At 41.9% G+C, this 12,289-nt stretch overlaps 1 protein-coding gene across 1 annotated transcript in view; it reads left to right on the forward strand.

Moving 5' to 3' along the window:
- Positions 1-12,289, forward strand: part of LOC130273646 (band 4.1-like protein 4B) — a 200,261-nt gene that overhangs the window by 163,576 nt on the left and 24,396 nt on the right. Inside the window, exons 8-9 of the mRNA XM_056520801.1 lie at positions 1,127-1,195; positions 8,963-9,117. Coding sequence (XP_056376776.1) covers positions 1,127-1,195; positions 8,963-9,117 — 224 coding nt within the window. The remainder of the gene's footprint in view (positions 1-1,126; positions 1,196-8,962; positions 9,118-12,289) is intronic.

Consider the following 12,289-nt stretch of genomic DNA (forward strand, 5'->3'; position numbering starts at 1 on the left):
CGTGGCTTTCCCATGCAGGAGGTGTGCCGGCTGCAGCGACACGCTTCCTCCATGTAGTTCTATGGGAGAGGCGGGGAGGCAGCGTTTAAGCCCCCCGCCTCTCCCTTCGAACTGTATGAGGAAAGGCCGGGAAGGGGGCATACCGTCGAGTTCAGAAAGGTCAATGCTATGCCACATTAGCCGCTCATATAGAGCGGCAATGCGGGGGCCCCGTTTGGGAGATCAGACACTTATCCCTTATCCTGTGGATAGGGGATAAGTTGTCTTTTGCTGCAGATGCCCTTTAATTTGTTTGTAATCACAGCTAAAATTGGTGATAAAATTACATTCAAAATCAGCAGTTGCAGATTTTTTATCTCTCGCCAGAAGGCAAGTTTTCTGATCTAAGACCAGTGTCTTATGTCTAATGCTTTCAACATTCTTTAAATATGAGATTTAAGAATTTCTATTGAAGAATGTGAAAAAAAAATAAAAATATTACAATAACACAAAGCAACATTTTTTTTTGTGTTACTCTGGAAAAGACGTCATCTGTGAAATCACTTTTATACAGCCTTTAAGGGGTTCTCCCATAATGTAAAAAGCTCTAACTATGCTCGCTCCACAACGGCTCGCTTCAGGGAAGCATGGCAACGTAGCATGTTATCTCCCCCCTTGCAGGGGGCAGGATGTGTCGCCAAAAATTTGTTGTGGTTGATCTTTTATTCCAGCAATAGCAAACATGCATGCAGTGGCCTATGGCTCCACAATATTGTTACCAGGGAGCGAATAGAAAAAGTGATTTCCATGTCTGGGACAATCCCCATAATGCAGTGCAACAGGAACCGGCTAGGAGTCTTCTAAAGACCAACAGTCAGTAAATATTTAACATTGTCAGTTTGGTGCATATAGCAAGTGATAAGTACAGTCAGTTACTAGAGGACAATTGATATGCACTGCAGTGATGGAGCATTTAGCTGCCCTGGTCATATGAGTTATAGTAGGCCAACAACATACTGAAAAGTTTCTTTTTTCTTTTGTTTACTATTTTGTTATGAAAAGATACAGACATATTTCTACAGGCTATGCAATATGTTTTACTATTCTTTATATACAAATAATGCATTTTTTTTTTTATATTTTAAAGATAAAGGCATATCCTGCTGATCCATCTAATTCATTTTTTGACCCCTATACAACTGTGCAACAATACCCTGTAAGTAAAATTTGTCTTTGGTAGAAACCAATCCTATTGATGGTATAATGATGTTGTCCTTGTGTCTTCCCCGTGTCTGAAGACTATTTATTACTTTCAATTCCTAATTCCTTTTCCATGTTCAGGGTGTCTATACATGCTTTACCCATCCATGTCAGCACATTGGAAAAACACTATTCATTCTAATCACTAAAAATTGGTGTGTGATGTTGGGTAGCATCATAATCTGCTATCTGCTTTATAATTCAATGACCGCAACTGCCGGTTATCAACCAAAATAAGTCAGCAGATGCATTTTAGCATGCAGAGTTTTTTCCCCAATATCCAAACAATGTATACTTAGGTGTATGTTTCTCTGTTTAGTTCAGATGTGTATTATCTAACACTTAAAGACCAGAATATTTTGTCTAAACTTTTTCTATTGTTGGCCTACCTAATAACAATAAAGGATTAAAAAAAAAATTTTTTATTTCAGTGTTTACAAAAAAAAATGGCAGTCTACTTCTAGAGTTAAAATCTCTTTGCTTATTTTCTCTGTCATTTATACCTTAATGTTTTGTAATATGTAAACTTTCCAGTGGGCTATATGGTTTGGCTCTGTGTTGGTGCAATGTGTTTTTATTAATTTCTTAAAAATGTTTTGCTCCTTTTTGTATGTCTTTATATATGTAATTCATCTCGAGAAATTATAAACTATAAAACTGCTTATGTGATTTCAGTAACCAAGGCTTTAATCCTTGCCACATACCCGTATTTTTCGCCCTATAGGACGCACCGGCATATAAGACGCACCCAATTTTAAAGGTGCAAAATCTAGAAAAAAAAGATTCTGAACCCAACAGTGATCTTCAACCTGCGGACTTCCAGATATTCCAAAACTACAACTCCCAGCATGCCGGGACAGCTGTTGGCTGTCCGGGCATGCTGGGAGTTGTAGTTTTGCAACATCTGGAGGTCCTCAGGTTGAAGACCACTGGTATAGGAGGTAGTACTCACATGTCCCTGCCGCTCCGAAACCGGTCACCGCTGCCCTGGATGTCACTCCATCGCTGTCGCCGCATCCCTGTGGTGTCCCCGAATCTCCGGACGTCTTCTTCCCCGGGATCCATGTTCTCCGTCGCCGTCATCACGTCGCTACGCACGGCGCTCCTATTGGATGATGGGACGGCGTGCGCGACGACGTGATGACGTCGAAGGAGAGCGCCGGCCAGGCAGGGGATCCCGGCACAGAGCAGACACCGAGGAGGCAGGTAAGGTCCCTCCCGGTGTCCTGTAGGCTGTTTGGGAATGCCGCGATTTCACCGCGGCGGTCCCGAACAGCCCGACTGAGCAGCCGGGTTAGTGTCACTTTCCCTTCAGATGCGGCGGTCAGCTTTGATCGCCACGTCTGAAGGGTTAATACAGGGCATCACTGCGATCGGTGATGTCCTGTATTAGTCGCGGGTCCCGGGCGTTGATGGCCGCAGGGACCGCCGCGATAGGTGTGTGTATTCGCCGTATAAGACGCACCAACTTTCCCCCCCCCCCAGTTTTGGGGAAGAAAAAGTGCATCTTATACGGCGAAAAATACAGTATATATGATGGCATATGTTTAAAGCCCCAAACACACACTGCACATTTAGGAAGAATGATCTTAACAAGAACATAACAAATCAAAATTTTTAGGCAAATGACACACACATGGCAAAAAAAAAAAAAAGACAGCACACCCTCCTATATTTCCGTTCTTTTATTTATCAGGGCTTACAGTAAACAATGATTGTGTTCTACTCATGTATCTTAGAATAATATAAATATTTTATACAATAAATTTGGAAACTTTAATATCATTTTATTTTTTCACATTTGGTATGTTGCGGACTTGTGCTAAAGAACAAACAAACAAAAAGTTTTCCTCCATCATTCTGCACTCAAATCCCAATAATGACAAAGAGGGGCATTTACTAATCTTTTACTATGTAGTCTGGTTTTTACCCTGTTTTTTTCTACTTCATTCTTGACTATGTGCGACAAATTTACTAAATTGTTGCACGGCATTAATAAATTTGGCACACATAGGCAAAAGTGGGAAATTTACTTCATGTAGTAGAAAAAATAGTCTGTTCCTTTTTCCTGCTGTCTGAATAGGTTTGGCTGCTGGTTTCCTTCTGGATCTTTTGTTTTTGAGGTTTTTTTTTAGCTTTTTCACCACATCTAAATAATTCAATAACTACAGTGGTCCCTCAAGTTACAATATTAATTGGTTCCAGGAAAACCATTGTAAGTTGAAACCATTGTATGTTGAGACCATAACTCTATGGAAACGTGGTAATTGGTTCTAAAGGCACCAAAATGTCATCCAAAATAGGAAAAAGTGACAAAGAAAAATAAGTAGATAACTGATATAGATAAAGCAAATCCTTACATATAAAAGTAATAAAGATCTGCTGGGAGCTGTAAATTACTGTCTATGTCAGTGTTTCCCAAGCAGGGAGCCTCCAGCTGTTGCAAAACTACAACTCCCAGCATGCCCGGACAGCCAAAGGGTGTCCAGGCATGCTGGGAGTTGTAGTCTTGCAACATTTGGAGGCACCCTGGTTGGGAAGCTTGCGCAACTTACCGGCTTCCGTAGGATCCAGTGCTGCACGACACTGCCGCGCGACGATCTCCGACAGCGATCGTCGCTGGAGCCTCGGAAGGGTAAGTGAACTTCTTCGCCGGTCCCCTTCAGCTGTTTAGTTTTGCAACAGCTGGAGGACTACAGTTTACAGACCACAAACCAGTGGTCTGCAAACTGTGGCCCTCCAGCTGTTGCAAAACTACAACTCCCAGCATGCCTGGACAGCCAATGGCTGTCCAGGCATGCTGGGAGTTGTAGTCTTGCAACATCTGGAGGCACCCTGGTTGGGAAACACTGTTTTAGGCCAGTGTTTCCCAACAAGGGTGCCTCCAGCTGTTGCAAAACTACAACTCCCAGCATGCCCGGACAGCCAAAGGGTGTCCAGGCATGCTGGGAGTTGTAGTCTTGCAACATTTGGAGGCACCCTGGTTGGGAAGCTTGCACAACTTACCGCCTTCCGTAGGATCCAGCGCTGCACGACACTGCCGCACGACACTGCCGCGCGACGGTCCCCTTCAGCTGTTTAGTTTTGCAACAGCTGGAGGACTATAGTTTACAGACCACACACCAGTGGTCTGCAAACTGTGGCCCTCCAGCTGTTGCAAAACTACAACACCCAGCATGCCCTGACAGCCAAAGCCTATGGCTCTCAGGGCAGGAGCCCGGGCTGACATTACAGTGCAGCTGCCCGGGCTCCTCATACGGTCTCCCCGCTACCCCCCTTGTCTCCCGCCCGGGCTCCTCATACGGCCTCCCCGCTACCCCCCCCCCTTGTCTCCCGCCCGCGCTGCTCAGCTCCTGCTGCTACAAGACTACAACTCCCAGCGTGTCCTCACTGTAAGGCCATGCTGTGACTTGTAGTCTTGCAACAGCAGACAGATGGGAGTTGCATGGCGCTGGCAGGTGAGAGGGGTGGGTTGTAAATCACTGCAGTGTCCCGGTAGCGCAGTGAGGGTAGCGGGGAGAAAGTATGTCGGAGCCCGGGCAGCAGTAGCTTTTCCTGCTCCATGTTGGAGCTGGAGTAAATTTAGTCAATTTTTACGGCCGTTGCGACAGTTTATTGCGCAACTGCGACTGTCTCAGTTAATAAATTCCTGACCACTGCAAGTAAAAACTGAAAACTTGCGTAAATTAAGCGGGAATTTTTTTTTTTACTTTCTAGCTCTTGCTAGGGAAAGTCGCACAATTTATAGGGTAGGCGCAATTGCGACAATTTTGCGCCAAAAATAGTCAGAAAAAAATAACTAAACCCCTTAGTAAATGCCCCTCATTGTGAAAATAGAATGTTAGAAATATTTGCTAATTTATTGAAAAGGAAAAACTAAAATATTTCATCAACATAAGTATTTAGACCATAGTTGAAGCACCTTTTGGCAACAATAACAGTCTCCAGTCTTCCTAAAGATGATGCCACAAGATTTGCATACCTGGATTTGGAGATTTTCTCTGCACATCCTCTCAAGCTCCGTCAGGTTGGATGGGACTGTCAGAGAAAAGCCATTTTCAGGTCTAAATTGAGATGTTCAATTGGGTTTAAGTCAGGATTCTGGCTGGGTCACTTAAAGGGGTGTTTCATTTCAACTGGCTCCAGAAAGTTAAACAGATTTGTAAATTACTTCTATTAAAACATCCTTATCCTTCCAGTACTTATCAGCTGCTGAAGTTGAGTTATTCTTTTCTGTCTGACAACAGTTCAGAGTAGCACCAAATCCCCAGAGAAAACCTCTCCTGCTCTGGACAGTTCCTAAGACACTGCTGTCAGACAGAAAAGAACAACTCAACTTCAGCAGCTGATAAGTACTGGTAGGATTAAGATTTTTTAATAGAAGTTAATAGAAGTAATTTACAATTTCTGGAGCCAGTTGATATGAGAAAAAAAAAGTTGTTTAATTGCATTCCCAGAGGGACACATTATTTTCACAAGAAGTAGAACATACATGCACATATGAAAATGTACTAACCTAGTTACAAAGGATTACCATTTGATACTGAAGATGGAAGAAAAGCTTAAACAATATATCTATCACATCAGGACCATTGATTTTAGTGGAAACTCTATAGTTTTATTTCACCTTCGGCAGCTCTGTTAGGAAATTAAATTGCTGCCAGGTTCCTTCACGAATGACAAAGCTGATCTCTGGGTGCCCCAGCAAATTTCAGCTTATTGTTCGGGGAACCTTCAAAGAAAAAGGGGTTTAATAGATCATTGTAAGATAATTTTTAAAATGTATATCTTTTTATAAAATCTTTCTGTCATTTGTTTTCAGGTTTCACTATGCGTTAATCAACTCCCAAAAGTCAGGAGAGGGGGGGGGGGCATGGTAGCATCCTTAAGTTCCGGGTCATAGCAATTACCATCCTGTAGCCCCATTATAAGTCAATGGGGCTGGACGGAGATTGCTGCTAGCCAGGGCATGCGCTACTCCCCACATATTCTCCTGATTGGTAGGAGACCCCAACCAATCAAAACTTTTGACATGTTTTTTTAAATGACAGGTACACTACTTCAAACTATTACTCACCAGTGACATTTTATCTCTTTGCTCTAGCTTAATATGCAGAATTTCTGGCATTGTGTACTGTACTGTTATGGTTTAGGTTATGTTTTAAAGTCATACTGTATATCTTTCAACAACAAAAAAATACATATATATATATATATATATATATATATATATATATATAAGTATCCAAAAAAAGGCAAGAAGCGGCACTCCAGCATCCAAAGTAAAAAAGTAGTGCTTTTTATTCACCCATCATATCAGCAACGTTTCAACCCTCTCAATGGGGTCCTTTTCAAGGACCCCATAATATTGAGGAATATAACTTGTTATATACAAGTTATATTCCTCAATATTAAGTTCCCCTTCCATTACCCGGATCCCCTACCTGTTTAGGTATTGAACTCTGCTCCTTCTTTATGCCAGTCAGCGGCTGACATGACGCCAGTGGTTGCATGGCAACATTAGCTCCCTTTAGACATGATCGCACTCATTTAGGTGGATGCGGTCATGTGATAGGGGTGTGTCACGTGATCGGGATGCCGCGGCCTCCTCCCCTACTCTCGTCATCAGTTACTGATGGCGATGACGTGGGAGAGGGTCACGTGGGTGCCCCGGTCATGTGATCACATCCCAGGAGCCCTTCTAATCTATACACACATGCGCAGTGCACTTTTCACCCACGCCAGCGCCGCCATCAACAGAGCGAGTGAGTAATATCTCACTGGCCTTATACTAATATTGATACATAATTATGTACATATGAGTATAATTAATAATTAGATGTTGTTATATGAGTATACCTGAGATGGTGTATTTTCAAGCATTGTTTTTAATCTGCACAATTATGCACAGTATCGCACTATAATATGCACTTTATTTTTGTAAAACACAGTATGAGATGTAATTTATTTATGTATTTCACTTAATATGTTTATAGTTTTTTGTAATTGATTGATGTGAATCATGTGATGTGGAATATTGCACTAGAACTGGGTATTTAAACCCCTTAGATTGTGTGTATCACAGGCTTGAAAATGGCTCCATAGGGGCAGAAACGTTGCTGTATTGAGACATGAACAAATAAATGCACTTTATTTAATTTGAGTGCTGCGCTTGTTGGATTTTCTACATTACGAGGAACCCTGATCAGGTTGGAGCGCTGGCACCATTAAACGGACTGAGCTGAGTAGTGCTGCGGATTTTTTCTATGATATATATATATATATATATATATATATATATATATATATGCATATATTTGTTGCTGTTGTTCACACATGCAAATGATGATTTGTAAAGTGTTAAAAATACCGGTATATTAGACTCTGTTCATAGCTTTATTGTTGTTGAAATCCTAATGCAGTTTTGGATCCATTGTACCCAAGATAACAGCAACACCCAACTGAGAGAATTGGCTTATATTTGGGTCCACTGGGTTCTGCAATTTTGATGAACAAAAATTCCCTATATGCAGTGCTGTTTTTCCCAATAAGAAATTATGGAATATGTGAAAATAGCCTTAAAGTGTGTCTTTGGTTTTGTGCGTGCTGTGCACTCATACTCCTTAACTGTAATTCAAATTACAGTTAATTGGTGCAGGTTAACTTAAAATTCCCTTGTTTATGACTACGAACCACAACATGCCTTTATACAATGCCTGATAAATTTTATTTTAATATTTGGTGATAAGGGGGCAGTGAAGAGATATTTAGAACTACAGATAGTAAAAGGTAGTAAAAGAAAGACAGCAGAGGGTTTGGTCAGACTAGTCTTCTTGAATCTTTTTGAACTATCTCCCATTACAGCAATGTTAGTGAAAACCTCACCCCATCTTCTGCCCAAGATGATGGGATGTAATGCAGTAAATTACAAACAGCAGGATTTTTGGTTTGGGATCCGTGTTACTACAATGGTCCCTCAGGTTAAATTGGTTCCAGGACACCCATTGTATGTTTTAACCATTGCACGTTGAGACAATAACTCTATAGAAACCTGGTAATTTATTCTGAAGCCCACAAAATGTCATCCAAAAATAGGAAAAGGTGAGGATTAAATAAACATAAGCAAGTAACTAATACAGATAAAGCAAATCCTTACATATAAAACTAAGAAAGAGCTGTTAATCTCTGTTTATGTAGAGGACAGGGGCTTTCAGGGTCTTATACAGTACACACAGTGCCTCAAAAAAGTATAATGGAGCTACTTTCACTTGGTGTCCAAAGGAGCAGCTAACCCTGGCAAGAACATGTTGTACGTCCGTGTATTGTAGGGAGGCGCTACCAGGCAGCCCGTCAATACAGGTGTTTTACAAGGGAAGTGTCCATTTTGATTAGTCAGTTCTTCCAGCCATTGACACATCTAGCAGATCTGGACTTTCCGTAGCATTGTTGAGTCTGGTTTCACGATACAATGTTCCAGAAAAGAAGACTGTATGTTAAATATATTGTACATTGGGGCCATTGTAAGTTGAGGGACCGCTGTATGTATATGCCCATGATGCAGAATTATTTTACTATACTACAACGTTTGGATATAGTTTTTGTGCTAACTTTTCGAAACTCATAGAATTATACAGTTTCATTGGAAGGAATCAGTCAAAAACTTTTATGGGTGACCCATGTTTACCAAGGCAACTGTATTTGATGTCTTTTTGCCTTTTTTCAGGTGGATTTGTTAGATTCCCCATTGCAAATATACACTGCACAGACTTCCCCAAAGAGACTTTCACGGTCAATTCACATGGTGACTCCAAGGCAACTGATGAACCAAGCACAACCAATGCAGACAACACATTCTTCACACACCTCAAACGTGGACAGGTAAATAAATATATTATTGTTCTCTATAGTTGTCTATAGGTGTCTATGAATATTTTATAAGGCTATAAAGCATTGCAATTTTATGTTGTATGGCTTATTTATGGTAATGGGCACCACACTATGCACTGAGCTCTGTTGACCACCGCATGAAGCGATGGCCAATACAGTCCTCCATGCATCTCATTGGAAGAGCCCGAGATACAACACTCGGGTCTCCCAAAGAGATGCTTTGAGGGGGTATGTTGACCACTGCTTTGTGCAGTGGTTGACACAGCTCAGTGGTGGTGGCTGCTCAGAGCATGGGAAAAGCCACGGTGACGGACAGGAGAGGGGGGTTTTATTGGTCAGACCCCTCACAATCAGACACTTATCCCCTATCCTGTAGACAGGGTATAAGTTTTTAGGTACCAGTGTACCCCTTTAATTAAAATTTTCATCACTGAGATATGTCAAAAGCTTAGATCAGTTGGGGACTTAGTACTGAGAATAACCACTCATCATTTTTTATACCCAGGTGACAGGTATGGCAGTGCTCTTGATTCCCTGGCTCAGCATACAGTCCGACTGATGAGTAGGATTTTGCACCAAGCCAATAAAGGAATATGCAAAACACATACATACCCCTTTTTATAGAGGGGCTGAAGAACCGTGCCGCAATCCATGTAGCTTATAATAACAAAAATGATAACCCACATCATAATTGGGGGTATTTATCATTTTTACCTGTTGTCAGTTTATTTTTACCCTTTTTTTTTACTTTGGTTTCTACAGGCGTGCACCAAATTTATCATTTGGCGCACGTCCTTTAGTAAACTTTGGCGCATACCACAGTCTTCCTTGATTTCAGTGATTTGCATTAAACATGCGTCAAAAACAGGAAAATTAGCGCCAGAATACAATTTACGTAATTGATAAATTACTGACCACTGCCAAAATCGTATACAGGACCGTCAAAGTCCTAGCAAGTTTACAATTTGAGGTAGGAGAGAATACGCCAAACATTGGCACAAAAAAACTCTGCTCAAAAGAAACGCAATAAAACACATAAATCCGTTGATAAATACCCCCATAGCCTTTATTTAAAATCAGACATTGCAGAGTAACACACTAAAAGTTCAAAAAAGAGGATTAAAAGCCCTGCTTGTAAGGGCTCTCAATCTAACTAGAGATAGGGACTAATACAAGGTGACTGTGCTTGATTTGTGCAATACCGTAGTTAAGACAACGTTTATACAAATCAGGGCAGTACATTGTCTCTATTATGTGCAAATATTGTATTGTCTGTTTATGTGTTTTTGTTTTTTTCTGTCTTTGGGTCTGTTCAGACACTGGTTTTTGTGTTTTGAGCAGTTTCTGTTCTAATTCTTCCTAGACTTGGAAGAGTTATTGCTTTCACTCTACTGCAGTTCGGGTGTGGCTTTAAAACCCCAGCTGGCCTGTATTCTGTGCTGGTGATTTGTGCAATTCTGACCATGTCTACTTAATCATGCACCTTGTATTTATCTTGTAATATTTCTGTGTTTTAACCATGGTTAATAGTCCTGTTTATAGTTTTTAGGATAATTGTATGTCTGTTCTGCTTTAGCCTTGTATCTTAGCCTGTGTTCACACTGTGAGTCTCGCTGGTATTATTCCTGTTCTGGTATCCTGGTTCCTCCATTTTGTGGAGTTTGTTTTTTCTTACCCATTTTTAATAAAGTTCATGATTGCTGATCTTATGTGTTTTTAGTACATGCACCAATTATAGTGTTCAAGATCACTGATCTAGTGTTTCCTCTGAACATTACCATTGGTCTATAGCAGGGGTAGGAAACCTTTTGATAGTGCTGTGCCCAAATTTTTGAAGTCGCTTGGTGTGACGGCAACATGTGTTTCTCTTGCTGTGGGTGTGGCTTGCTGTGGGTGGGGTTTGTGGGGCTGTGGATTGTCACAGGGGGGATTTTTTTAAGGAATTGTCCCTATATATTGTTCTTGCTGTAAGGACCTTACAGTGAGAACAACCATTTTAAATCAGATCTGTATAATACAGACCCTAGAATCTTCACCCGCCATAATACAGACCCCAGAATCAGTCCCCACCATAGTACTGACCCCAGAATCAGACCCCACCATAATACAGACCCCAGAATTAGACCCCACCATGATACAGACCCCAGAATCAGTCCTCACCATAATACAGACCGCAGAATCACCACCCACCATATAAAGACCCCACCATAATACAGACCCCAGAATCACCACCCACCATAATACAGACCCCAGAATCAGTCCCCACCATAATACAGACCCCAGAATCACCACCCACCATATACAGACCCCAGAATCCCCACCCACCATAAAACAGACCCCAGAATCAGTCCACACCATATGCAGACCCCAAAATCAGTCCCCACCATAATACATACCCCAGAATAAGATCCCACCACAATACAGACCACAGAATCCCCACCCACCATAATACAAACCCACCATAATACAGACCCCAGAATCAGACCCCACCATATACAGACCCCAGAAGCAGTCCCCACCATAATACAGACCTCAGAATCCCTACCCACCATAACACAGATCCCAGATAATAAAGACCCTGGAATCAGTCCCCACCATAATACAGACCCCGGATTCAGACCCCACCGTAATACAGACTCCAGAATCAGACCCCACCATAATACAGACCCCAGAAACAGTCCCCACTATAATACAGACCCCAGAATCAGTCCCCACCATAATACAGACCCCAGAATCAGACCCCACCATAATACACACCCCAAAATCAGACCTCCACCATAATAAAGACCCTGGAATCAGTCCCCACCATAATACAGACCCCGGATTCAGACCCCACCATAATACAGACCCCGGATTCAGACCCCACCATAATACAGACCCCAGAATCAGTCCCCACCATAATACAGACCCCAGAATCAGACCCCACCATAATACAGACCCCGGATTCAGACCCCACCATAATACAGACTCCAGAATCAGACCCCACAATAATAAAGACCCCGGAATCGGACCCCACCATAATACAGACACTGGAATCAGACCCCACCATAATAAAGACCCCAAAATCAGACCCCGGGATCAGTCCCCACCATAACACAGACCCCAGAATCAGACCCAACCATAATACAGACCCCACCATAATACAGACCCCAGAATCAGACCC

Source organism: Hyla sarda, chromosome 5 (assembly GCF_029499605.1).
Source record: "Hyla sarda isolate aHylSar1 chromosome 5, aHylSar1.hap1, whole genome shotgun sequence".
NCBI lineage: Eukaryota > Metazoa > Chordata > Amphibia > Anura > Hylidae > Hyla > Hyla sarda.